The sequence below is a fragment of the Pelecanus crispus genome, chromosome 1, assembly GCF_030463565.1.
Source record: "Pelecanus crispus isolate bPelCri1 chromosome 1, bPelCri1.pri, whole genome shotgun sequence".
NCBI classification, from domain to species: Eukaryota; Metazoa; Chordata; class Aves; order Pelecaniformes; family Pelecanidae; genus Pelecanus; species Pelecanus crispus.
The window spans coordinates 40,460,273-40,488,035 of NC_134643.1; the positions used below are offsets into that span (position 1 = coordinate 40,460,273).

Genomic DNA, 27,763 nt, shown 5'->3' on the forward strand with positions numbered 1-27,763 from the left:
AAAAGATAAAACAAGCTGTCAGCACAAATCACAAACATTTTTCACTCTTACAATCATAACAGTATGCCAGTCTCCCAGCGACAGGCAACTAGGAGGAGAGGTAATTAAAATGTCAATGTCAAGAAAAAACATTCTTCTGAGTTTACTTTAAGAGATCAACTACTCCTAAATACCTGAGTTTTAAGTGGGGCTGGGGAAGGCCACTGTTCAAGGTGGCTGAGGTTGCTTTTTCTAGAGAAGTTGAAATTAACACTAAACGTGAGTCTTGCCCACAAAAAGAGAAACGTTCACATCAGTACATCTGACGAACTGCAGTACTGTACACACTGAACTCTAATAGTCATCCTGGCCAAAAAACAGTGCACAACGGAACAACCGCTAACGCTTAGTGTCCTTTTCTCAAACTCCTGTATGTCCCATGTTAGCTTCATTAAGAAATAGTAAGAATTTTTGGTAACAGGTTGAAAGCAGTAAGTAGCAAAAGTAACTTTTTGTTACAGCACTGTGTTGTACTGACAATTCATACAGTAACATAAACAAATACACCACAGTTGCCTTTAAGACAGCTGGTTAAAATCAAGCAACTGAGGTGTTTGGTGAATGATGGTGTTGCCCCTGAATACTGTCCCAGGTCATACTGCATGACTGCAGCAGAATACCTTGAAAAGTAACACACAGGTTGCATAAAAAAAGATAATCACCTTCATTTCAAGAGGTGCCACTGTAAAAAAAAAAAAAAAAAATCCCCCATGTCTGTTGTGACATAGTGAATTAAGACATAAGTCTTACATATAAAGGACCTACATTCTCAACACTAATTGGAATACTGAAATTTTAGATTGGGATGGCAAGTCCTAAGAGTTGGGCCTGATATGGCCCTGATAAGTGAAAGGATGCTGCATGATATCTACAATCACAATTTTTTTAAATGTACACTACAAACTATAAAAAATAGATCATTTTACAGAACAGTTTCTATACAACAGGTGGGAGAGATTATGTCTTGCCCCAGAAATCCTTCCTCTTCTGAGCTCGTTCCAGTATCTGAGATGCAAGCGAGCTAGATGCTGCCGAGCGAGCAGAAATCTGAGACAACCTGTCATCTGTGGGGAAAGCAACAAGGCAAAAAGTAAATAGGAAGATTAAATATACATATTAAAACACAGCTGACATTCATAGCAGACTTTGAAAGTGCAAATATTTTTATGCCCTCTTTCACAGTGGGTGCTAAAACAGAACCACAATATACTTCAATTCTATTACTTAGTAACTGACATGCTGGAGAAGAATCTCACTAGAAAGCTACTAGGATGCTAGGTAAGTTTAAGAGAGCTACATGCCCAACTCCTTGACAAACTCCAGAATGAGATCCCTACTGTCACCTGGGAATTGCCCAATTCTCCAAGTCACCTTTGCATTTACTCTTCTGTGTCAGAAGACCTCAGAAATCGTTCCTCTGCCACTGAAGTCCGTATAGACTAGACTCTGATAATGACATATTCATGAAAGCAACCCACCGCTTCAAGCAAAGCGGACAACCTTAGAATAACACATGACTAAAATATCAGAACCTATGTTGCCGAAAGAGCCCTTCTGTGCCAAAACCAGCTAGTGTGCCACAAGCTGTTAAAAGAAATGTGTCTTCTGAAGAAAACAGGAAGTTTAACACAAAGACAACAAGAAGCATGCTTTAAAAATGTAAAGGTCTTCCTTTTGAATACAGGGTCCACTTCACACTCAGCAGAACTCTTAATTTTAAGCAGCCTGGATGCTGCTTCTCTGATAAAGCACAACATTATACTTCTTTAACATCATTATTAAAATGTTGCTACAGCTCTGTCAAGATGCCGTCTACGAAAATGACCTTAATTACACCCATTCTCCTGCAATGGATTAAAAAGAACTGTATCACTACTTTCCAGCCCCCCACCAACAAAAAACAAAAAAAATCCACAACTCAATCCTAACACCTGTTTTTTATCAGTGTTTTAATTAACTTTTCAGCAGCATTTCTAAATTCTTGAAATACAGTGATCCAAACAGCCCGTAACAGGCTCACACGCTATGCACAACAACTATATTCCCATGTATGAGAAAACTGCTAACTGCACTTCTGCAAACAGACATGTCATTGGAATAACTCCCAGGTTTGTATGTACATGAACAAATATGGGCATATGAAATATGTGTGAGCTGGCACATCGCACCTGTTTCTGAAAGCTCATACATCATCACTCAGCTCATAGGAAAAAAAAAAAGAAACAGCAGTTACAGTCTTTAATCTGCGTGCAGCAAGCTTGTGGGAAGCTGCAGAGTACTATAGGATTTTGCATGTTTTATGTAGATACACTGATGCTTGGCTGAGCCATCTGCACAACCCACACATTTTCCAGCCAACTGCAATGAGTAAAATAGAGAATCGGCCTGAACTTTGGTTAAAACCAAGGAGCAAACAAATAAGAGGTACAGAAAAAAGCTTTTGGTTGCTCTGGGGTATATCTATAAATAAACTGCAATCAGATATAAGCTTGCTCTGCCCATAATCTAATCTGAGCCAAACACAGGTGATTGCGACTAGCACAGCAGCACACCAAGTTCAACCTCATACACCATGCTAAGAAACAATGTACAGCAGCTCAAGCTAACGAGGCTACGGTGCCTTTGGTTGACTCACGCTACTGAAAGTGTTTATTTGTGTCTGCCCACAAAAGAGCCAAGAAGATGCACTGGTGGGCTGCGCACTGGCTGCTCCCCCAGATTAACTTTACAGTAAACAGAAAAAAAGGCCAAAACAGCAATCAGAATAACAGGATGCCATAAGTACTCCTAATACACTGAGCAGAGGAACAGGTGTGAAAACTAAAGTCAGAGGAATCGTTTTATGCTGCATATCTGGTGCTGAAGTCTCACATGCAAAATCTTTATCTTAAGATTTCTGCTACCTTTCAAGTTGCATCCAAACTTACTGCAGCTGCAACCTGGGCTGTGATCATTTTGCAGTTTGCTTGTTGCTATCAACACAATGGCTTAAAAAAATGTGTGGGGAGGAAACAATTTTAGGTATGGAACTGAGCAAGCTATAGTAACCATATTGAGCCACAATGGTCTATTTAATTTTCAGGCACATTTAATGGTTTATTCATACTAGAATATACCTTCATATTCATACTTCAGATTACTAGGATGAACATTTGCAAATTATTTTGATAAAACAATGCAGTAGTTATTCATGCAAACACATAAACCAGTATTACTTACTGCATTCATAAACCTCTCACATGAGTGCAAAAGTTAAAATTAATCTAGGTAATATACACATGATATACAATAATACTTTGGGACAAGAAATACCTTCATCATTATAGTTTCTTTCCTGAAGGGGTAACTGGAAAGATCTCATTTTTGGATTGCCAACATTCCCTAAGACAAAAAGTCAAAGGCACAGTTTTGAATAATTTCAAAATACACAAAGGATAATATTTCATTTTAGAGCATTTAAAAATGTTACAACATTATTTCCACGAGTCTTATAAATAGCAAACATACCAAAAACTCCATGAAACTCCTTTGCTCTAAGCTGAGGTAAAATAAACTTACTCCACTGTATTCTTGTCAAGGCACCTATCTTTTGTAGATGCTACAAGTGACTTAGTGAACTCACTCGAGGTGCAGAGCTAGAACACAGCACCAATTCTAACCTCTTTCCAAGAACATTCTCTGGATTTCACCATCCCACTTAACCCAACAACTACTTGTTCCATTCTAGAATGGAAAGACTAGTTCAGTTTACCTAATCTTTATAATAAAAGGACCAAGAATTGTGGGACCTTAAGCAGCCACAGAAATTCTTTCTGGAATGGAGACTTAAGCACATGAACTTTATTTTGACTATGGGGTGAAGGATTCTTTTCTTTATCAAATTTATGCCCCCAGTACTCCTAAACATTGTTAAAAATCTTTGAAATGCTCCAGCACAAATTCCTCCTCAGCCAAGAAATGGCTTCTCAGTATCCAATAAATCTGTTATAGATGGCTTTTTTGTTTCCATATCCTGCAGAAATATTTAAGGAGCTTATCTTTCAGAAATCCACAACTCCTGCAAAATAATACCACACTATAAAGGTCCCCAGTTACACACCACTGTTGGTACCTGCAGCTGGAAAAGTGTCACAGCATCCAGTTGTAGCCTAAACATTAAAAATTACAACTGTTCACGCTAAACCAAATTATTCTCATAATGAGTAAGTACTTATTGAAATTAATAAGGCAAAATTAGACAACAGACCACTAGAATATAGTATTAGTGGAATCTGAAACTAAGGTGGAGAGTCATGCACATTTCCTCAGCAAGCCTAAACATACAGTAGAAAAGCTTTTCTTTACAAACAACACGCTCTTTGTAGAGTCTGTAAGGCAGCAAGCTTAGCATGTTCTTGGCCTGTACACTGCACAGTAGCCATTCCATCATGCAGCACTCTAACACAGCCAGTTAATACAAAAAACCCACCATTATGCTGGAATTCTGGATCCTTGAGAGTCCCCTGAATACGACGAGAGGGACTCCAGCAAGGCATAGAGCAGCTTTTGGCTGGCTTCAGCACAGGAGGTGTAGAGGAACGCTCTTGATAGGCTGAAGCAAGAGGAACTTGCTTATCAGAAACATGGTTAGGAGGCCACTGATCCTGCCTAAGTGGCAGAGGATCCAAAGTTCCCAGCCCAGCAGGTGGAGAAGTAAGGAGTGAAACAGCTTCCACTTCCACATCAGGCTAAAACACAATAGAAAGAAAGGAAAAAAAAAAAACCAAAACCCCACCAACAACAAACACAACACCCCAACATCTCATTTAGAGCCTTCCAGGACAGATCCTCACATACACAACAAATGTTGGCTTTACACCGTTACACTTTTCATGAGGGTACTGGAAGAATAAGTATTTCAACCTTGTGAGACAGCTTAAAGAAAATCTATTCCTAATAACAAGTGTTTAACATGGTAAGTAATCTAGTCAGGTCAAACCAAAAGCTTCTTTTCTTCACAGCAACAAACTGCGTTCTTAGACTTTAAACCAACATAACTAGCTTCTCATGCAATTGTGCCTGCTTCTATTACAGAACTTACTACAGAGGATGTATGCATTGAAATGCAATCTGTCTTTGTAGAACTCAGACTAAGCACAACTTGACAAAAAAAACACAACTGTGAGAGGAAAACAGTTAAATAACTCCTAAAGGTTTCTGGTTTTCTTTTAGTACCTATGCAAGCTGCAAAGTAAAACAAGCACAAAGTAAAGGAAAGGGAGAATGAAACTATTACGGCACGTTTACCTATCTTGTACATAGGCACCCAACCTCTCCTTGAACTTTTTTTTCAAGTCAAGGAATCTGGAGCTGTGCCCTATGTCAGCGGCAAGCCACAGTAACATTAATGGGGAAGTCAACAGCTCCTGATAGCAACCTTTTTTTTTAAAAAAAAAAAAAACAAAACAAAACAGATCCTGTGCATTTAACAGAAAAAGCCAAAGTGGAGTTCATCCAATCTCAATCCAATAGTCTCAACTCCTTTGCTTGATACTCCAAAAAAATTATTTACTCAGACATCGGCCTTTTTTAGTCACAGGTGCTGAGAATTTTAGAATAGTAAATGACAACTCAAGAAAAAGATTTATTAAATAAATCATTCACAATTACTTAAAAAGCACATTCCCAAAATGCATAATGGTAACTCTCTTCTCTGGCTCACCTGGAAGGCCCTTCTTTTTGAAGCTTCTCTTGCACCTTGCTTAGCTGAAGAAGGGTCTGTTCCTAAACCTCGTGTTCTCTGCTGTGAAGATGAAGACTTGAATTTAGGAGGAGACACTAGAACCGCACCTCCTATTGTAGTGGAGAAGATGAAAAATGCTTTATTACCTTAAATAACGTAATTAATGAATTAATACATGTCTTTTTTTTTTTTTTTTTTTTTTAGTTCTTGAAATAATGCTTTGCATTTAAGTCTTTTTACCAACAGCTGGGGTGGTGAGATCATGATGAGTCCTCTGAGCTCCACCAAGCACTCTCAGCTTCGGAGTAGGAAGCCTGCCACCTGTCCTTGAGGATACAGAAGAAGAATCTGACACAGCTGCAGAAGAATTCAATACTAAGGCATTCTCACTGCAAAAAAATAGAAATGATTAAAGAATTAGCTAAGGACTCAGGAGTCTTGCACTCAAGCTTTTTGTTTCTAATACATTCCTATAATGAAGCCTAAGGCAAGACAGTTAGGGCCATAAAACACCAACAGCCTGTAGCTAAAACAGCTGCTTGCAATGGGGAGTCCTGGATTCCAGCCCATGAGCCTCAGTTTCTGTATTTTATTTTTTTTTAATGTAACTGGATAAAATACATAAACAGTCTCAAGCTGCAAATTCAGGCTCCCTCTGTCCCAATAAACCTTGAATGTATTGCTGCACAGTAGCAGAGATTCAACAGGACAGCTGGAAAGAGTACTCACCTAGAAAAACTTTGAACCTGGTTGCCACCTTAGAGGTGGGAATGTGGGTTTGACTCTTTTCAGTCAATGTGGTGGAACTGAAACCAAGTATCCCACATTTATGTAACCACTGTAGCCCCCAGGTTATTAAATAAATCAGCACTACTATTTCTGCCTTCTTCCTCCAGATGCATTTCAAAAGGAGGTGGCAGCATACCCACGCTGTGCAAGTACTCTGATCCTATCAGTGCATGGCTAGACATGCTCTGAGGACATCTAGGCAGAGAATGCCTCATTTCTAGCTTTCAAGCAGGCTTAGATAACATGCAAGTGTTAATGCTCTGCATGGCCAAGACCAGGGCACCTCTCAGCACACACACAACCGCACTGTGGATAACAGAAAATCTTCAATGTCAATCAGACACACATCTATGAACTAGATCATCTCTAGAATTAGACAGAAACTTAAGAAGGTTTTCAGGATGGTGGTTTTGAAAGCCTGCATTTAATTTCTATTTGAGTCTAGCATCTCAATCTTTCTTTGCCTGGGTTTTGCATACAGGATATTATCCCCAAAGGAGACAATTACAATTCCTTACCTTCAATTCATGCTGCAACACCAAAGATAAAACCCAATGAGGAATACAGAATGCTTAGAAGGTATGGTAACAAGGGCCAAAGTTATTCAGATTTAAATATCCATCAAACTAGAATATTGTTCTACCAAAAAAAGTATGCAAAACTTGCACAATAAAAAGCCATAGACTTCTGTAACTAGATATAATTTGGATCTTTCAACTGTCAAATACAGTACTATGCACTGTACTATGCACATACTGAATTGATCTCTCATTATTTCTAAATACCCCTCCACCTTTTTCCCACCCGTGCTCAGTAACATAATCACCAGTGATTACTGGATGCTAGTTAATTTTTTCTCCCAGTCCTTTATCTTTGCCCATGAATTTTTTTAAGAAAAACAGATGCTTAAGTACAAGATTTGCATGCATTCTATCCTTTCAGTCCTATCAATCCTATGCTGTCAATTTGAAGCAAACTCTGAGCTTTAATTTTCACTACACTTGGCTGCTGTGTAAAGAACAGTCTGTTCTGAGAGGCCCATACTGCAAATTTTATAGTTTTGGAAAAAAACATTAGAATTGTTCATGCTTCTACAAACTTCTGTCTTGCAAGTTAGAAATCCAGTATTCTTAATGATAGATCCATTTCCATCAACCAGCTCAATATCTTGAACTTTCTCATTCCTTATCATACTGTTAAAAACATAAGTTGGTGTGATACTACTTTTACTCTCTTAAGTAAATCTGATTTAAAAAAAAAAATAGTTAACCTACAAATTTCTGAGATGTTAGAGGAAATAATTATATATATACACCACAAGAATGTTCAGTTTTACCCTTCAGTTTTCTTATCTTCATTGGCATCCTTATTGTTTTCTTCTAACTGCTGAGCCATGACTGCAGCCTGTTCGTCTTGGTTTTCTTCCTCTTCTGCTGATTGCTGATCTTCCTTTTCTTCAGTTCCTTCTTGTTCACCCCAAACTAAACGCCTTTTGACTGGAACAGTTAAAGCATCTGACATGTCTTTCTTCTCAGTGCTGTCCTGGTGTGGCTGTCCACTGGAGTCAGGTTGCTGCAGCATTTTGGGGCTTGGTGCAGTCTCTCTTTCAGAAACTCTATGTAACAAAGAAAGCAGTGTTTCACACCACTGATCTGCATGATATACACGTGCCTATGTAGAACACATTCATCCAGTTCAGCCCTTGGCCAAAAGTAAAGCTCAGATATTAAAAAGTGGTACAGCTGACTTGATGAATGGTTAAATTTCCACTAAGTTTCAACTGATGTTTAAGCACAACCCATTTTCAAACTAGATTCTACGAAAACTCTGGATTACCGTTTCCAAAAATGTAATGTAAAATTAGGGCTCTAACAAGTTAGATTATCAGAAGTGCTCAAAAAGTAACTAGTTCCATGTATAGGGACTGTCTGATGGCACAATTTTGAAAGCCAAGCAGTTTAGAAGACTCCTCTTTAGGCACAACTTTTGAAAGTCTCAAATTCTCAGCTGCTCACAGAAATCAGTGCAAATTAGCTCAGTGCACAGAAATGAGAACAGTAAGAGGATCTGTACTTCACAGGCAAAAAACCAAACCAGTAAACCAAAAAATTTACACCACACTTAATATCAACTTCATAGTGTAATAAATACTCTTTTACGTGTTGTCCCCCAACCCTTATTAGAGCTACAGTCATGCAAATGGGTAGACCTCTCCCACACATACAACACAAGTAGCGCGCATACAGCAGTCTAAGTGGACTACAGACAGAGGCATCCAAGGCATTGTTTTTAAATATCAGATCTCAGAGAAGATACAAATGGGTTTTTTTTTCCTTCTTGCTTCATCAACAACTGTCTATACATTTTACTAAAATACTAATTCTGAATTTTCCTAGCAAGGGATTTAATACCTGCCAATTCTGACAGCCTTCAAAGAAAGGAGAAAATGGATGTACACCATTCCAGTTCCTCAGTCTTCATCTCAGAACTAAACAGTGTCTGAGACTCAACCACATGATTAATTAATCCTGACAAGAACACTGATAACATCTGACTACGCAAAACATATTTCATATCACTCCGGTGGAAAGAAGAATATTACTTCATTATGACTCAAGTGCAAAATTCCTCCAGACTTGATGAGACTAAGGTTGCCACACTAAATATGCATTTGTGGAAAATTATAAAGGAGTAACTTTCTCTTCTCTCAGAAGACTGGACCGTGCCTCATTTTCAATTTGGGCACATATCAACTGATGTATCTGTGAAAAGGTAGACGCCCTCATATGTTTTAGAGAATTTATGTATCACAGAATCATAGAACAGCCCAGGTTGGAAGGGTTCTTGAAAGACCATGTGGTCCAACCTTCCTAGGGAAAGGGAGCCTAGGTGAGATTATTTAGCACCCTGTCCAATCACATCTTGAATACAGTCAAACATCCAAGATCTCACAGCTATGCTAAGCCTATATTCAGCATTTTGCTCTGTTTCAAAGCTGCAGAATAATAGGCAGGAATGACGACCTTACCCAGCAAGATCTAGAGCTCTGATGTTGTTGCTGATGCCTTCTTCTGAACTGGAATTTGAGGACACATCCCAAAGACTGTTATTATCGGACAGGATCTGATTGAGATGGTATCGGGAGAAGTGTGTTCCCTCTACTCGTTGCCTGTAAGCCTTTGCTCTTTCTCGAAGTTCTCTCACCTACATATCAAGGTTTCATAAGTTGCATGTCTGTTTAAAGTTCACTAATAGGCTATTATAAAGTATTTGCATTAGCTAATAGCAGCTAGAGGAGAAAGGCAAGTTACTCATAATACAGGGACACCCACAGCACAAACATTGCATGCCTCAGTAAATGCAACAAAAGGAAAGCAAAAACAACAAAAGTGTATATTTAGTAAGCAAGTTTGAGCCATGAAGCCAAAGCAAAATTGTCAATTATTCATTCAATGAGCACAAAAAGTTATGCAGCAACTATGAATAAGTTTAGTGCTGGATTTTAGTTTTTCCATCAGCACTCAGACACAGTGCTCCAAACACTGAAACAGGAACTTAGATGCAACCAACCTCCATATACCACATGGAATTTTGGGTGTTTTGAGATGCCTAAGGAGAGGAATACAGAATTACTTTAAAATTTCTTATTTTTCTCTCAGCACTGTATTGTTATTATCACCCCTGTAACTGTATTTCAGTCTACTAAGTAAGAAAGAAATTAAATAGTAAAAACCTGTCAACATAGCTCTATGCTGCCTCCCTGAGATTCAATAAAAAGCTGTAAAACAAAAAGATCAGCACTGGTATTTCACCAGTTTTTGCCAAGCTTGAGGAAATTCATTTAGATTTCTAAGCATTAACACTCAAAAATACATTCACCACCAATTTATGATTATTTCAAGTCAACAGATCTATGTGCATGTGTAATACTGAGTCTGTATGCTGTGAACACTGCAACTGTCTCTAGCTACATTAATCTTATCTCAGTGAGGAGACAATCATTACATGAGAACAGCACTCGATGCTATTGTATGTAAGACATAATATCAAAATCATTCCTTCTGGGCTATAAGTAACTGTAAGAATGAGATACTAAACTGTTCAGATGTCAGGTTTAGTCTTAAAAAAATAAAAGCAATAAGACCTCCCTTTAGATATCATACTGCTGATTATACACTATCATTTTTATGGTTAGAATTATTTAAACACACTGTCTTGTGTCCTTCACGTGGACACAATTAAAGTGCAGGAAGAAAAAGCAACAACACAACTTTTATGTTTAAATTATTAAAAATAACTTTGTGATATTGTTGTGTGAATTCTGGCTCACTAAAAAATGGTTCACAGGAAATACGTATTGTGTCAAAGAGCAGGAAAGTAATACTGACACTTCCTCTAGCACATTTTCATAGTTTTTCTTATTTATTCTTCTTTCATGATAGATCACCTTCTTTCATGATAGATTTTGCATCATTGTTCCTGCAAGGAACAGAGTTAGTGGGCCAAATTCCGCTAAACCCACTAAAGGTAACTGGATGCAGCAGATGGAAATCCACTTAGCCCAAACCAGCCACATCCCACAATTTGACCTGCTAAACTTCCAAAGAACAGACCATTAAAAATATATGCTTGCCATTTTAAGAGGAGAGTTTAAAGTCTGAGGTGCAAGTGATTTACTGGATTATTCACTTTAAGTAAAAGAATGAAAAATTAATTATGATAGCCACAACAGAAGAAATATAAATCCAGAGCAACAGGACACTGCAGGGGGAGGAAGAATACTATGTCTCCAGTGAATTGTGAAGAAGTACAAAGCGGGCAGCATTATCTCAGCAGGACACAGGCCCCAGAGAGTCCTACTGTGATTATGAATTGCCTGCATTAATTTTTCAAAAGCATAATTCAAAGAGATTTTTTTATTCAACTGCTGAAAAGCAACCCTTAATAATATACTGTAGAGTAGCAGTCTAATAGTAATCACTACGGCTAAGGTCATACCAGGATTCTATTATGGTATTTGCTTGTCTGGGCTCAGAACTTCAGAAAGTCTGCTTTGGACCCAAGGTTACCCATGTGTGGTCCCAACTAAGGAAGAAACGAGACTGGATCAGTCAGAGCTTATCATCTAACCACTTAGGCTAAGCGAGAGATGTTCTGTAGGCACCTTTGGAAGGGGTGAGTCTCAACAACAGACACAGAGGTTAGATACAGCTTTGAAGAACATTCCTCTTCATGTCAGTGCATTAGTATGGGAACACGTATGGAATCATGTAGAAACCACGAGGATTGTTGGGCAGCCTGTACTGTGAATGGTCAAAGCACTTTTGTTGCTATACAATAAAACCAATGCGCTTGACACTTTTTTCAAGTTATGTATACTTTCATTAATCTGTTGCTAACATATTTCCTAAATGGCTAGATTCTTTCTTATGTCTCAACTGAGAATGGAATATTTTATTCAGTCCTACTATTTTAGCCATGCTGGATCCCATCTTGTAGTTCTTAGAACAAAAGTATCGATGGATGCTACCAAAAAAAAAAAGCACCTGGCCAAGAATCAGGTCTATCAGGATTTTTATTCTTGTATTAACAGAGGTTTAAAGAATTAACCTTGGTTTTCTTTCAACCTGTCTTGAAGATGGAAAAATTCCAAGCTTTAACCTTGTTCTTTGCTTTCACCCACAAAAAGCTTCTTATTAAGAATTATAACCCTCAATGATACATATGCAAATATTAACAAGACAACAGCAAATTTAAAAAACTCCATATAGAAAAAATCCCACACAGTAACACATTTACACAAGCTAGATATTATTCTTTGTCTGCTAGCAAAACTAGTTTGGTATGCTGTACTGGTTTTGGCTGGGATAGAGTTAAATTTAGTAGCTCCCAGGGCACTATGTTTTGGATTTGTGCTGAAAACAAAGAGTTGATAACAAAGGTATGTTTTAGCTATTGCTGAGCAGTACTTACACAGCGTCAAGGCCTTTGCTGTTTCTCACCCCACCCCACCAGCGAGTAGGCTAGGGGTGCACAAGAAGCTGGGAGGGGACACAGCTGGGACAGCTGACCCCAACTGACCAACCCCCAACATACCATATGATGTCATGCTTGGCATAGAAAGCTGGGGGAAGGAGGAGGAAGAGGGAGGACATTCGGAGTGATGGCCTTTGTCTTCCCAAGTAACAGTTATGCATGGTGGAGCCCTGCTTTCCCGGAGATGGCTGAACACCTGCCTGCCGATGGGAAGTAGTGAATGAATTCCTTGTTTTGATTTGCTTGCGCGTGCAGCTTTTGCTTTATTTATTAAACTGCCCTTATCCAAACCCATGAGTTTTCTCACTTTTCCGCTTCCGATTCTCTCCCCCATCCCACTGCAGGGGAGTGAACAAGTGGCTGTGTGGGGCTCAGCTGCCTACTGGGCTTAAACCACAACATATGCTCACAGGCATGTGATTTAAAGTCTAACAGAGACAAGACAAATTCAGGTAATTCCAATTATAAAAGTCTCTTCTATATGAACTTATACTAGGATCTAATGTAGGTATGCACACATAAAAATATGTATGTAATAAAAAATTTGTATGTAATCAAAAATGTGTTATGTAATGTAAGCACACTTGTCATCAATAAAATATGTCATTATAGTCTTCAAATTAATTTGGCTCTTCCAGCTACCCAGCACAACTCCTTCGTTTAGAAGGCCCTAAAAAACCTATTAATTCTTTTTTTAATTTTTCATGCCTACTGCCAGGTCACTTCCTTCCAGTTTCCTGCAATTCCCTTGTCAGCAAGAAAATATCCATGGAAGAGTCAGACACATCTAAAACACTTACCTACAGTGTGGGAATTTCTTGGTTTCTCATACACGCTAATTAAATGCCGCATATATTTACTTCCTATATCTCTGGAACACGACCCATAAAGGATCCTGCCTGGTAAAGCAGAACATCCATCCTCCACTTGCAGTCTCCTCATTCTTTCCCTTGACTGTACTGCAGTGACTCCTCCCAGCTGGCTGTGCCGCAAACATAATATACTCCAAGGCAATGCGTCCCTTTCCCTTTACGTGCCTACCGGTCAGTTGCTCTTGAAGCTGAGCGCTGCTCCTGACTGTTTTGAACATTACTGATGCAACATCCAGTCTCCAAATGAAAGTCTTACATGCCAGAAAAATGACATAATATTTTACGGAAACATTCTGTATACCACTTAGTCAGGCTGCATGCAATAGTTCAGCATATTCTACAGCCTTAGTTACAGTAAATCTAATGCATATATCAATACATATCAAAAATAAAAACACTGCTTGTTTTTTAGTCCTCTAACATCTTCTTGAGGCTGTTTTCACAGAATGGATTGTCTCATGCATGCATACACAAAATCTGATTATGAATCATCACACACAATGATACACTTTAAACTTTGAGACCTGTTTCTCATTGAGTATTTTGTATGTATTCAATACGTATTTCTTTTTGCCTAAAAAGACAATTACTTGCTAGACTAAGTCCAGTGAGAAAACACAGAACTACTATGCTACCACACTACTCCTGCAATTCTCAGAAAATGTTATTTTCAAAATCTCAGAGCCCAACACCCTAGAGCCATCTGCTCCAGTTCTACCTTCCACATCATCTTGGTCCCAGCTAATGAGGAAACTCCCATTTCCAACTATTTGCCACACATTTAGCAGTGCACAGTGTCTCACAAAGGCTCCCTCTATCAGCTGAGAGAAGCCTAAGTCGATTCAATGAAATCTGACAGTTGCAGAACTAGCTCTAGCAGTTTCTTAGCACGCTGCTAACAGTTTTGATTTATGTGACTAATTCAAGAAATCATACTCAATAATCCTGCTAAGAAATCCTGTGGTCCTGAAGCTGTTAAGCATTTTCAGGGTTCTGTCAAATGAGTTCCTACCAGTATAATACTGATCACAGTTACTGAATAAACTACAAGAAAATATTTAGGTTGGCTGAAACTTGCAAGAGAAATTCTCAATTTTATGTTGTGTATGACTGAATTCAGCTGACTGCTTTGAATGGATTCAGCACAGCAAGCTAACAAACTGAGCCTGACTATCAAGCTGACCTAGGCTGATACATATGTTGGCCTTTTCCTTTTATTCCCTTGCAGTCTCCTATCATCCAATTCTGCACTTTGAAAACTTCTGCTTGTTAAAACTGGGCTGAACATCAACGCTGAGATGATGGGCTCCAAGAGACTCTGTTCTGAATAATTCTGATTGTAAGGGAAACAAAACTCCTCCCTCACTTTTGATGTCATATTCTTTAAGTCATGCCATCTCTTATTTTTTCTTGCTATATATTATACTGACTTGTCAGAACCTAATCATCTTTGTATACTCACCTTTGGAAGCTTGAGTTGTTAGCATTACGATCTCAAAACCGTATCTTACAAACACCACAATTCAAAGTTTTTGAAGATCTAAGAATCTAAGATCTAAGATCTAAAAATCAAAACACAGACCATACTCAGGCTTCAGGTTTTTTAAAAATACTCACCTGGTTGGGAACTTTACTCCTAATACGAGACCAAGCTCCATCTTTGTAGAAATACTGGGCTGGAGACAAAAATTTTGACCTATATTCAGTGTTCATCTTCCTAAGAAATCAAGAAGGAGGAGAGGAAAAAAAGACAAAAAGAGTAAAGCTTAATATCCAGAATACTCTTTAAGAGCACTTTTAAAGTTATATCAACAATTATAAGTATACCTGCACTTAAATGCCAGGACTGAGATGTGAAAAACACATGCTTTGAAACACAGCTCATCCATACCAACACAACTAAGAAAGCTGTGAAAAAGCTCATTCACAGTGGGTGGCTCTTCAAGTAGTTACTCCTGTTGGTTTTTCCTTACAACCCTCTGCCGGAAGCTTTTGCCCTGACAGCCAAATCAGCAGAACATAATACACACGTAAGCCTCAATTACTTCAATGCAAAATGCAGTGCAAATGCACAAAGGTGCATTTAAGTAAAAATGCCTGGTTTGGCACTAAGGCGTCTGAGACATTTCCATCCATGAACTCCGCTCTAAAGGTGTTCTGCATATGGGTAGGTTGAACTGTTGGGGCTAGAAGCATCGGACTCCCAGAACAATCATCAGTATAATTCATCTAACTATGCCCTACTGGCTTTGACTTTCAAAAGGCCTCAGTACTTGAAAAGATGGATTAATTTTCCCTTCTGCCACACACATACATACACAGAAAAATTAACATCATCTAACCTATAGCAGGCAATAAGCAATACTTCAAGTCCTTAAGCACTGAACTGTGGATTTATCAGCTTAAATCTAAAGAGATTTTTGTTTTTAATCTTGCTTCAGAACATTACTAACTTTAATATATTCAGCACTGGCTGAAAAAGCCCTCTTTTTCAGTCCTCCTTCAGAAATAGATCATAAAAGCCTGAAGTCAGAGAATAAAATGCACCTTGTAAAAAGAAAAATACCAAGGCAAAACCCCCTTTATATTCAGAATTTCTTTCCATATGCCCCTTTCTTTGAAACTGACAGAATTCCTTCAGTTTTGGTTGCAAAACTAATGTATTAGCTCAAAAAACACATCACTGCTGTGCCTTGATCCCAGTCATTCTGCTGCGAAAGCAGGCCATGCAATGCAGCTTGCATACAAAGTGACGGTCCTGTCTGCATATAGAGACTTGCACATTTTGACAGCTATTTGCCCAGTGACTGTTTTGGGAACTTTTGACTTGTGCTACCACACTGAAGGCATAAGAGGCAGAAATTTGTCCTTAAATCAAAAAAGTCATAGCAAATTATCAAGAATTTTACACACTACTCACTGCAAGACCGACTACAATCTACTACGTCAAAGAGCTAGGAAAAGCAAAGAGTTAAAGGTTTTAACTACGCTATATCCACTCACTTTTTCATAAAGCAATTTTATTTCATAGAATTTTGGGTGATCATTTTTGATTGGGTGATCCCAATATCCAACAGCATTCAGACCAAGGTAAGTCTCCTCTCCCATCTTTAACCTAATGCCTTAACACTGCCAGAAAGTCATGTGAATAAAGGCAATCACTGGGATAGACATTAAGCACAAAGACAGCAGAGATGGATTAATTTATGCATTTTAAAACCTACATCGATTGTGGGCCTTTATTTCTCTTGGCATATCTCAAATGTGCAAAAAATGGAAACATGAGTTCAGTTCCTGCAATGAAGGTATGTGGCAGAAGAAAAAGATACTTTGATAGCACTCAGTAACACACAATTTCATTTTATTTCTATGCTTGCTGTATTACCCTAAATGGGACAGATTTCTTCCCTTTTCCTCCTGTGTTTGCTTTTGTTACTCTGGGACAGAAAGTGGTACGGACTAGAAAAAGCAAACATCAAGCACAATCATCACAGTTTTAAGGCGTGCAGCAAGCACAGGAGAGCAGTTTGAAAGGTGCCTACAACTTCCAAAGCGCTCGCTGAAAGCAGCACTGCACCAATTTAATTTCATTCATGTTAATTTTATTGATAATGTTATTACTGCATCAGAAGGTTCAACTGAACAAGTGCAGTTACAAAGCTTCCACTTCCACTGCCCAGAGAAGGGGACAGAAACACCAGGTTTAGATGTACCCACAGGAAGCTCAATCCTAGTAGTACAAGGGGGCATTTGCCCCTGCAACCGTAGCATGGGGTGGTTACAGATCCATCATCCATCATTCTAAATATTAGGCTGCTGTACACCTGTTCACTAGGCTAGGTTTTCCTATTTTATACATACCCACGACTTGTATGTAAAGAGAGGGGCTTTGGACTGATATGTTGCTTATTTTTTTGTTTAGGATGTTTCTGTTCTGATTTCCCTTGTTTTGTGGCATCTTCTGCTGGCTTTTGAAACGGTTCTTCCCTCTTACTCTAAGGCAAAGATAATTTTAAAAATACCACATTAGCTAACAATCTGAAAACCCTCATATTCCTTTTGACATCAAGCTTTTGCAAAAAGTTAATTTTATTTTTGTTAGCTGTTTTGCGTATTTAATACAAACAAGAGTATTACATTCCTTTGTTAATGCAAAAATAAACTAGCAAAATGCCAAAGTTAAGATTCTGAGTGCAACATTCAGTTAGTGAGATGATCTATTTTGTACACTTTACAAAATGAATTTAACATGAAACACAGAAATAAAATACTTCGATACCTGTGCATTCTAACCTGAGTTGTATAAGACTTAACATGTATACTTCTGGAATTGTAATAAATAAAAAAAAAAAAAAACCTCTCAGATTTATAGTCAAGCAATATAAAGCAATTTACAATAAACCAAAAAGGCAAATTTTTAGTTTGCTGACATGCTGGTTTATAAAGGGTCAGACTGACTTGTTCTGTTTTCACATCAAAGGTTTGTTTTCCTGCTTATTTTACCCTTTCGGAAGTCTCATGCATGATTTCTGATTCTGCTAGAGATCTTCACAGATATTGTTCAAATTCAAGGAAAAAAAAAAAAAGCAAAAAAGAAAAACAAGCATACCAAAATCCGCCTAAACTTTTTCAAGATATTCATCAGAGAAATCGGTGTAAACAAAAAGTGGTTTAGACACTTTCACCAAAATTCCCTTCTCATGCCTTCCCTTTCTTTATTAGCTCTGTTGGGAAAACATAACCTGAATTTCCAATATCAAAAACAAAGAAATGCTTCCTGAAAGCCTCATGCTTTTCAAGCTTTCTTCACATCTGCTGAAAGAGGCAAAAGGCGACATAGAATTCCCAGATGAGATTTAAAGCACTGGGCAGGTCTGAGTTTTAAACGATAAAGCCTCCAAGCCAACAATCATCTTTAAGAACCTCAAAAGTACCAATAGCTTAAACTGAGCCACAGGCACTCCACGTTAAGTATGTGTTTTGCTCAGTAATGGTCCTAGTGAACATGTTGTCTGACAATGGCTCTTTCTGTTTATCAAGGAACAGAGATGGGTACTGAAGACACTCATATTTGGTCCTTGTACCTGAAGGATGGTTAGCTAAACTGTGGGAATTTAGACAACACAACAGCTTTTGGCAGCTTGCTACAAAAACAGACATTAATATGTCCACCCTGCAAAACAGGTTAGCTGTCATGCAGTATAAATTGCTCTCACGTATTTTTAGAAGGTCTCAGTCTGAAACAATTCCTTTTCATTAAATGTATCTGGTAAAACGGCTGTAGCCATGTTTCCCAAAAGTCCGCTGAAGTTTGTCCAAGCCAACAGCAAGACAAGGGAATGCAAGGCCTCAGACAGCTGAATTACTTTCACAAAAGACATTTTAATGTTTTGAACTAACAGAGCCTACATAGGCTACACAATGTCCTGTTATAGCCCTGTGCTAAATACAATTACTTACCTTTCAACTTATCGAGGCAAAGGCAAATGAATTGTAACCCTTTCTCCATGTTTCTTCAAATTATAACTATTGGATGAAAATCAGTTCCAACTGTGGCATCTTCCATACATAAAAATACTTTTTTTTAATTCACACTATGTCTGATTTATGAGATCCAAAAAGTTCCAGACCTCCCATCCAGCCCTCCTGCATACCAAGAGACTACACCAGTACCAATAAGAGTATAAACCAGATTTAGATTTCAGAAACTATCCTAATGCCTAAAAACAAAGTTTCAATTTAAAAAAAAAAAAAAAAAAACACTTGAAAAACTCATAAATTAAGGTGTTAGGAAAAACACACTTAAAATGTCATTGTAAATTGAACAAATGCACTACAGAAATTACAGAACCCCTTTACAGAAACCCCTAAGAGCAAACAGAGCTGCACAGTGTTATTTTCAGTCTTTTATAGCAAAACCACTACCGAGTCCAGTGTCATTAGCAACAGCTTTAAAACATTAACCAAAAAATTACAAAAAAAACCCCACCCCTGCATTATAGAAAAGAACAATCAAAATTATAGAAGTATACTAATGCCTTTCTTTTAGAGAAATATTTACTTGTTCACAAACTGGAAATTCTTTCTCTTCTGAACCACCTCTCTCTTGTGGACCCTTAACAGGAGAAGATCCTTTGAAATTTCTCTCATATGCAGTTTCAGAAGTAATTGCAGGAGATTTAAATGGAGGTATGGATTTACTTGTGTTGCAAATAACCTTTGGACAAAGAAAACAAACAAACAAACAAAGAGTGTGATTTGCTTACCTGAAGGCTTAATTTTCAAAATCAGTTAACCAATTCATGCAAATACACTCACATATGAGCAGAGAGATGGTCATGGGTACAAATACAGCATGTCCAGACTAATTAACTTCTAGGACAAATTGGAGAGAAACTTAATATGATAAAAATACATTTAAAAGTGACAGTCAGACACAGTTAAACCTGTGGTCAAACATTGTTCTTACTGAAGTTGACTAACAGAGGTTTTCTTTATTTGGGAAGACAGTTCACCTTCAGAGTTGTACGTAGATTCATGTTTTTAAAACATACGCCATAAAACTTCTGTATGACTCCACAGTACGTGTCCAGTCCATAAGTAACAGACAACTGTTCTGTGTTTTAGAACTGGATGGTTACAGCTTGGTAATTTGAGCTATCCACTATTTTCCAATCAATACTGTATTATAAACCAAGGTAGAGAATTTGCCTAATACGTGGTCAGGTATCATCTCCTCATGCAGTGCTGAATTAAAAGACCATGCCATACGTCACAAGCATACATTTTCCCCAGCTTTTCTATGAGAGCTTAGGTCTGACTTATAACCTAACGGGTAACTTTTATATTTTCACAGAATCTCTTCAAGGGAAAGGTATTGTCATTATTCAGTATTCAGGTATATTCGCCATCATATCTATACCAATCAAAAGAAAATCAGTTTGTTAATATGTCTAATTTTTATCATGAAACTCTAATCTTAAGTTTACAACCTGCAAACATTTATACCTATTTAGATTTTCTCTAAGTTCTATTTATCTAAGGATTTATAGTGCCTGCAGACTTATTCTTACATCTTCTTATTGTGTATAAGCTGTGCAAAAAAAAGTTTGCTATTTTAGATTCCACAGTCTTTCTTCTGAAATAGCACAATGTTCACAAGCATCAATAATGAAATTATCAAACTGATTTCTAATAGAATCAAATTAAATTCTCTATGAAATTTTCCATAGCGTGACATTCTGGGACCTGCCTCTTCCCCAAATGGTCCTTTGGTTTCTATACTATTTTCATGCATTTCAGTGACTTTTCTTTGGATAAGGGACTGCTGGGAAAGGTATCTCAAAGTAAGTCCACCTGCTTGGCATTCCAACAAGAAAAAGACAGGAACAGTTTTTATAGTGATTGATCCTAGTTACCAACATTTATTGCCTCTGAAAAGCTGTTACTGAACAAATCTGCTACCTGCAGGTAAAAACAGAGAGCGCACCATCTGTAACAATCCCATTAATGTATATGCACCTAGTGAAGAAACAGAAGGCAAAATAAAAGCAGAATTGCCTATTTTATACTGTAAAATGACCAAAAGATGGACTGAGTCTCCTAAGTCCTGACCCAGGACTTTAATTCATTAACAATTAATTAAAAACACAAAGCAGTCTCACAATCAGAGTTACTCCTTGTGCTCTGATTAGAAATAGCAGCATTTCCAATCCCACAAAGTCCAAAAACTCATGATACAAATCAAAACACCACAAGAGTGTCTTAAAATCAGAAGATTCCGCCTTTATATATAAGTGGTTCTCATCAAAGAAAAAACACTGCAAAGATGCACTGTAGGACCTGGAAGTATATGTGCATGGAGATGGACACTGAGAATAAGAAACTGGGGTAACCCATAAAAGACCATGAGAATAAACAGTGAAACCTGAATGATTTCAGTGGCAACACATGTTATTACAATACAGAAAACCTGAACATTCATCCGTTGATTAGCTATGTATTAGGTAACATAAAATTGATAAAAATGAAGAGTAACATGGAGTAGGATCTTAGAGCTCCTAAGGTAAATTAATGCAAACAGAAGAAAATGATCCTGTTAGAAAGGACAGAATACAACCACAGAGAACGACAACAATTAGACCTGACTAAAATAAAGAATCACAGGGAAACAGATCTAACTATACTGCACTTTTGTATATTGGAAGAAGAAGGAGAAAAAAAAAAAAAGCATGTAACAGCATTCAAGTTTGGACCCCCCCACCAAAGAGGAAGAAAGGAAATCTTGGAATGTAAGCAACTTTGCTGATACATAAGAGAAAGTATTCGTTTACTTTTTGGATTCTTTAAAGTTACCTGTTCAGCTGCAAGTATTGGCGACTTTTCATGAGGACTCTTCCAAACAAATTGGCTTTGATATTCCGAATTTCTGGGGAAAGTATTTAAACGTGAAATATTCATGCCTGCTTTCCTCTGAAGGACTCTGTGAAGCTGACAACACGGAAAAGGAAAAAAAAAGATAACACCAATTGTTCCCTTTCCTACAATGTTTTGCAAGTCAAGTATCTTTCAATGCACACTTTGAAACCAATGGTTTGGGTTTTGGTTGCATGAATTAAATGAATGCAAAGTACATTTCCTCATTATAGCCAACAACCCCCAAAAGTCTATAGATTATTGGCTAAATCCTTGTTTCACTGAAATAAATAGGGACAGCATGTGAAGGGCAAAATTCCTGTTGACCTAAGGGGAACCAAAATCTGGTCTCAAAAGTACTGTTCTCCCAACAGAGAAGCTACAACATAGGAGAACATCAAAATACAGAACTAAGGAGAGAGTTAGACAACAGAGGCTGGTGTATGTGTATTGCTGTGAATATCAGGTTAGTAATTTTTATACTGGTCAATTAAAAAAAACATGTATCTTCCCTTACCCCATTACCCATTTTTTCTAATTCCTTTTCTGGAGATGCAAATGTTTCATTTTGATTTGGCGGAGCTGCAGAGGGTGATCTCTTCATGTTGTTTTCTGCAAGGGCAAGAGCTGTTTCACCTCTAGCATCTACCGAATGTGACCAAACTTTTGGGGGGAGTCTGGGTCCTTCTGGGGTTTCAATTTTTTCCTGATTCACATCATTGTTGTTGTGGTCTGTGTGCAACTCTGCAGTTCTAAGAGCCTCAGTTTCAAGTGGGTCGTTCAAATCACAATCTGCCGTCCATTCAAAGGACTTTGAAATCTGTGGATTATGGTACGGTACCCTTCTCTTGGAAATGAAGCTTGGTTCTCTTGTGATTCCTGAAAAAGACATACTAGGTTTAACAAAAACATTCTATTGAAGACATAATATCACTTTATTACAAGAACAAACTGAAAGTTTATCATACAACTGATTAGCAGAGCAATTGACAGCCTATGAATTATGGGCAGGGCTGTGAAATTCTTTCTTCTTTCCTATCTGCAAATGCCTTTCCTTTCCACTAAGAGAGGTAGGAACATAGTGCTCCAGGACCATGTTGTGTAAAACGCTATAAAGCAAATATGACCACAGGACAATCTTTTGCAAGTTGATTCTGGGAGTTGAACAACAGCAAAAAAATTAACACAGCCAGTGAAAAGAATGCGGTTAACACCGACACAGAATAATGAACCTGCAGTGATAAAAAATGCCACAAACACTTCTCATTGCACGTGCACAATATACCTTGCTGAACAGGTTCTCACCTACTCTGACAGGACAGTGACAGATCCCTATCGATCTAATACAACTGTGATTTAAAACCATCTCAGATAGCTGGTGTCTTTTTACAGTACGAACACAAAAACATTTCCAAAATTCTAAAAAACGCTATGTAACAAAAGCAGGGGTCAAGTTATTTTAAAGAATTGCAAGTTATTTTAAAGAATTGCTGGCTGTTACATGTGCAGATGTATCATTTTAAGAAGATGATTGAATGACTGAACACATTTAAAGCGGGAAATCATAATCCAGCTGCAAAGTGCTCAACTGCAATGGACAAATAAGTGAAGGCCCCTAACTGGCTGAAAGAAACATTTTCTAGGAGAGAGAGAAACTCCTATCTCATGAAAAAGCAACGTAAAAAGAGAGAACAACCTACAGTGAAAGGGATACAGAATGTCTGGATGTCCAAATACATATACAGGCAGTAGGAAATAATTCCAGTGGAAAAACACTGGAAAAGTAACAGGAAGGAACTCAGAGCACCTGCAGCTGTTAACTTTTTGTGGTGATGTTCCAAGTCATTCTTAAGACTGCCAACTATGTGTTTCAACCGGAAGAACCATACGTTTAAGTTAATTATCAAAAACAATCTGCAAATCCTATGAGGTGTCAAGAGTGACATTCGAAGATGCACATGGTTAAATGGCCAGAAAAGAGGTGGGAGTGAAAATGAATGCAAAGGTGGAGGAAAACTACACCAAGCACACACAAAAACACCGCTACAACGCGAGGAGGAGGAGAAACTGCTATACTGCTAACTTACTACTTTATTGCAAGTTGTGTAAAATTTGCAGTTCAGTTCAACTGGAAAAGAAGCAGAGCTTACGATTTTAAAAAGAAGTTAATGTGCTTGGCTGTTCAGATGTTTCAGAATTTGTGGAAGTTATTCTCTTCAATACAGTTGCCCATACACAGAGCCATGTGCTGGGAAAGCAAGGTTAAAGAAATATGCATTTTTGCAGTAATGGAAGAAAGCAGTAATATATAAAAAGCCTAATCTTTGGCAAGATTAAGTTATTTATTAATATGTCCAGTATCTCAGCTGAAAACAAACCATACTCCCGCTGGTTGGTTCTTAATTACTAGGCCATAATTTAGAACACATCATATTGTAGGAATGAATATATTGGACTCTAATTACACTGACTGCATAGTGTGGTTGCACTAAATCGCACAATTTTGTTGATCTGTCTTGTGCCACTACGATAATTCCTATTTTTTACTGCTCCTTTACTTTTACTGCACTGTACTTGTCATCACTCTGCAGCTTACTCCTTTTCCTCAGCTCTCTATGGCTTTTCAATCCAGATGCTATTTCCTTTGTCTTCTACTTTCCAATCCCCCATTTTCCTGCCATGATAATGCCTACAACCCCTAACTCCTAAACTACAGCATCACAAGCTTTTCCATTTAATGCCCATCTTTTTTTTTTCACCTAGTTAGCTGCTCCTGTAGGTCTTTATAAAATTTTCACTTTGTATCAAACTTTGCCCTAAATTAGTCTTCTCTTAAATACAGAATTTTACTTACTGTTTCCATGCACCACAGGTAACCAATGCCTCCTTCTACACACCCTGTATGGGTTAACACTGCATCTGTGCTTCATGTTTGGGAGTCAGCTTAAGCTGCATGTCAGAAACCACGTATTTTTCATGTTTTATATAAACAGCGCTAACATTAAAAGGAAGTTTCAGTGTAGCAAGAAAGAATACGGCATTCAAAAACATTGTAAATGATGACCAGGAAGATGCTTTTAACTGTATAAAGTGTGCAAACTGCAAACACTATCAGTTCACTGTGGTCGTGCACTCAATCACAGCAAACCTCTCCAGACCTCCTGCAGCCCAGGCTCATCCTTACCCAGAGCTGGCTTGGGCAGCGCTGGGGTCTGGCAATCGAGGGGGCAGCTTTCAGGGGCGCTTACCAAACTGATCCGACCGCAGTCCTGCCCACAAGGCTTTCTGCTGTTGGGACGGGCTACAAAACTCTGGGGTTTTCCATTTGAAGTTTCTCTTATATTCACTCAGTCCCTGCAGCAAACAGAGAAGTGTCTGTCAAGTGGCGGGTGCGTATCCTGCTTCGCTTCTGTTGCAAGAGATCTCCAAGGGGAAAAAAAGAGCAACAAGGCCGCTGCAGGAGTCAGCTAAGCCGGCAGGTTGCTCGGCATCTTCCAAACACACCCCCACCGAAGAACAGAAACTACTGGGTTGCCCTCCGAATAGCAGGAAACGGCGTCGAATAATTTCGTGCCCCAAAAAGGACGCGAAAACTTATTGAAATCTTTAGGTTTGTAAAATTTCAGGAACGAATACAGCCTGACCCCTCTGTCACCCACACGACCGAACTCCTCCTGCCTTTATGAGCCGGCACTCCTCAGCCCGAGGGCCCCTTCCCCGCTCCGCCGGTGGCACCCCACGGCCGTACCCCCTCCGTCGGCCGGGCCGCAGGGGCCCGCCGGGCCCCGCCCGCCCGCGCAGCGCACACCCACCCCCCGCCGCCCCCGCCGCTGCCCGCCAGCCCCCGCCGCCTCACCCTGAAGCGCACGGGCATGGCGGAACGCGGGGCTGCCGGGCCGCGGCCCTCAACACCGCCCTTCCCCCGGCAGAGCCGCCGGGCCGGCGCGCCCCAGCCCGCCTCGCCTCCCTGGGCGCCTGCGCGGCGGCCGCTCGGCGAGGGCGGGGAGCGCCGCGGCCTGCGCCCGGCCGCCGCCGCCGCCGCCTCCCCTCACGGCGCGGCCCGCGGGGGCCATCTTGGCCGGCCGCCGCCTCCCCTCAGGGCGCTGCCCTCGGCGGCGGCGTTGGCCGGCTGCGGCCGCTGCATTCCCCATCTTAAAAGCCTTTTCCTGTGGCAGGGTAAGGGCGCTGTGTCGCCAGTACCGCGTATTTGGAGAAGGACGACGGGGAGGCCTGTGAGCCACCAGCCTGGCAGTAGCGTAGGGTACTTGGCGCTAATGCACGCCAGGGGGATAGTGGATGCCTGGTTTAAAAAAAAAAAAAAAAAAATCGCACGCCCACGCTCGCAGCGTTGTGTTGGTACAGAAATAGAGTTTAGAGAAAGGAAAAATAAGTTGCCTTACCTTTCTGGAGCCTGTGCGGTGGTGTGCCAGCTGCTGATCCTCCTTTGCCACCTCACCCGACCTGGCCGTGCGGTCAGGAGATCCTAATCCACCTTCTTTTTCAGCTTTTCCCTCAGGGCTCGCCTTTTTGACTGCCTTCCCGCTGCTAATCTCCATCCTGACTATTTTTGACTATGCAAAAAGAACTGAGAGGGTGGTAAAAAAAAAGGGGTAAGATAGATACACTAAACAAAACGGCTTAGGCAATCTGTTTGCGCTCCCCCCGCCTATGGCTGCTGACCCTGCCTGTCTCCCTTCTTAGTAGGGCCTGTTGCTGGTAGCTGATGTGTCTAGTGCAGCGTAAGCTTCTTGAGCAAAGCTTTTGTCACCTCTGTGTCTGCAAAGCACCCTGCCAGACATGGGAGGAATGATTCGGTGCCAGTCCAACTGACTTAAGTGGAGTTTAGGTCCAGTTGGACCCTGTATAAAAGGTGAGCAACAATTTTTTACTGTCAATGCGAGGAAGGAAAAAGCACCAATCTGTAATGAAAGGCTTGTGAGCAAAGTAAAATGTTCTTTTGCACCTTAAACGGTGGGGGGGGGGAGAAATGTGCTGCATTGATAGTGTTTCCAAGTTTCACACATCTTTTATTTATGAATTTCAAGATCAAGACAATAATTTTGTTACAATTTGCATGCTGATTACATTTGAAACTGCTAGGTCCACCAATTGAAGTAGTTTGTTTTGTTATTACAATGGTTTATTTCATAATGTGCAATCGGGTCTAGTTCAGTACATTTTCTAAGGAAATGCGTAAACTTGTTACAGAATGTGAAAAGCCAGCTGGCAAACTTCTTGTTCAAAATACAGATTCCAGGTTTGCCAGGAGTTTCTCCTCTTTGATATGTATGGAAACCAGGCCAAACATAATTTCAGTATGTGTTTAGGGTGTTTTCCAATTAACCGAACTATAATAATGCATTTACAGATGGTTCGGGGCTGTCTGGATTCAGAGATGGGTTTGATTCTTTAATGCAGAAATATAACATGACACCACATCATCCTGAAATGCAGGATATTGTATTTCTTATCAATGTATTTCCCTTTTTTTAAGATAAAGCAAAATAAATTATCGCAAAACAATGGAATTCACATTCCCCTATATGCACTGATTGATTTAAATTGCATTTTAAATCTTCTCCTTATAGCTAAGAGATAGGAATAGCTGATGTGGAATAAGCATTTCAGTAAATATGTCAACCACTGAGCTACTAGAATCTTTACCTCATGCTCTATCACTGCTGATGCATACTAGCTACTTCAAGTTCAATGTATATACATTACTGAACACACAGTTATTCAAGGTAATATGATGCAAGAATGCTAAAATGCTTAGGCTGGTAAGAATATTTTCATATGAGTGCTGAATAAATAATGGAATCATAAAAATGGATCCATGTGTAGAAAAAGTTGCAGTGTATTCACAAACTCATGGTTCTGAAAAGAAGGA

At 39.2% G+C, this 27,763-nt stretch overlaps 1 protein-coding gene across 2 annotated transcripts; it reads right to left on the bottom strand.

The window, feature by feature from the left end:
* Positions 1-913: 913 nt before the first annotated feature.
* Positions 914-26,429, bottom strand: MDM1 (Mdm1 nuclear protein). Of its 2 annotated transcripts, none has more exons than XM_075712151.1 (15): positions 26,274-26,429; positions 25,122-25,227; positions 22,391-22,752; positions 21,814-21,948; positions 19,520-19,675; positions 17,320-17,453; positions 15,076-15,175; positions 10,121-10,159; positions 9,579-9,754; positions 7,887-8,165; positions 6,002-6,150; positions 5,741-5,871; positions 4,508-4,766; positions 3,352-3,420; positions 914-1,103 (listed from the first exon to the last, which is right to left on the bottom strand). In XM_075712151.1, the coding sequence occupies exons 1-15, from the start codon at positions 26,427-26,429 to the stop codon at positions 997-999; spliced, it is 2,358 nt and encodes a 785-aa protein (XP_075568266.1). In that variant the 3' UTR covers positions 914-996. The 2 variants fall into 2 exon arrangements, with proteins under 2 accessions (XP_075568266.1, XP_075568275.1); XM_075712160.1 differs by lacking the exon at positions 26,274-26,429 and adding an exon at positions 25,730-25,753.
* Positions 26,430-27,763: the final 1,334 nt, after the last annotated feature.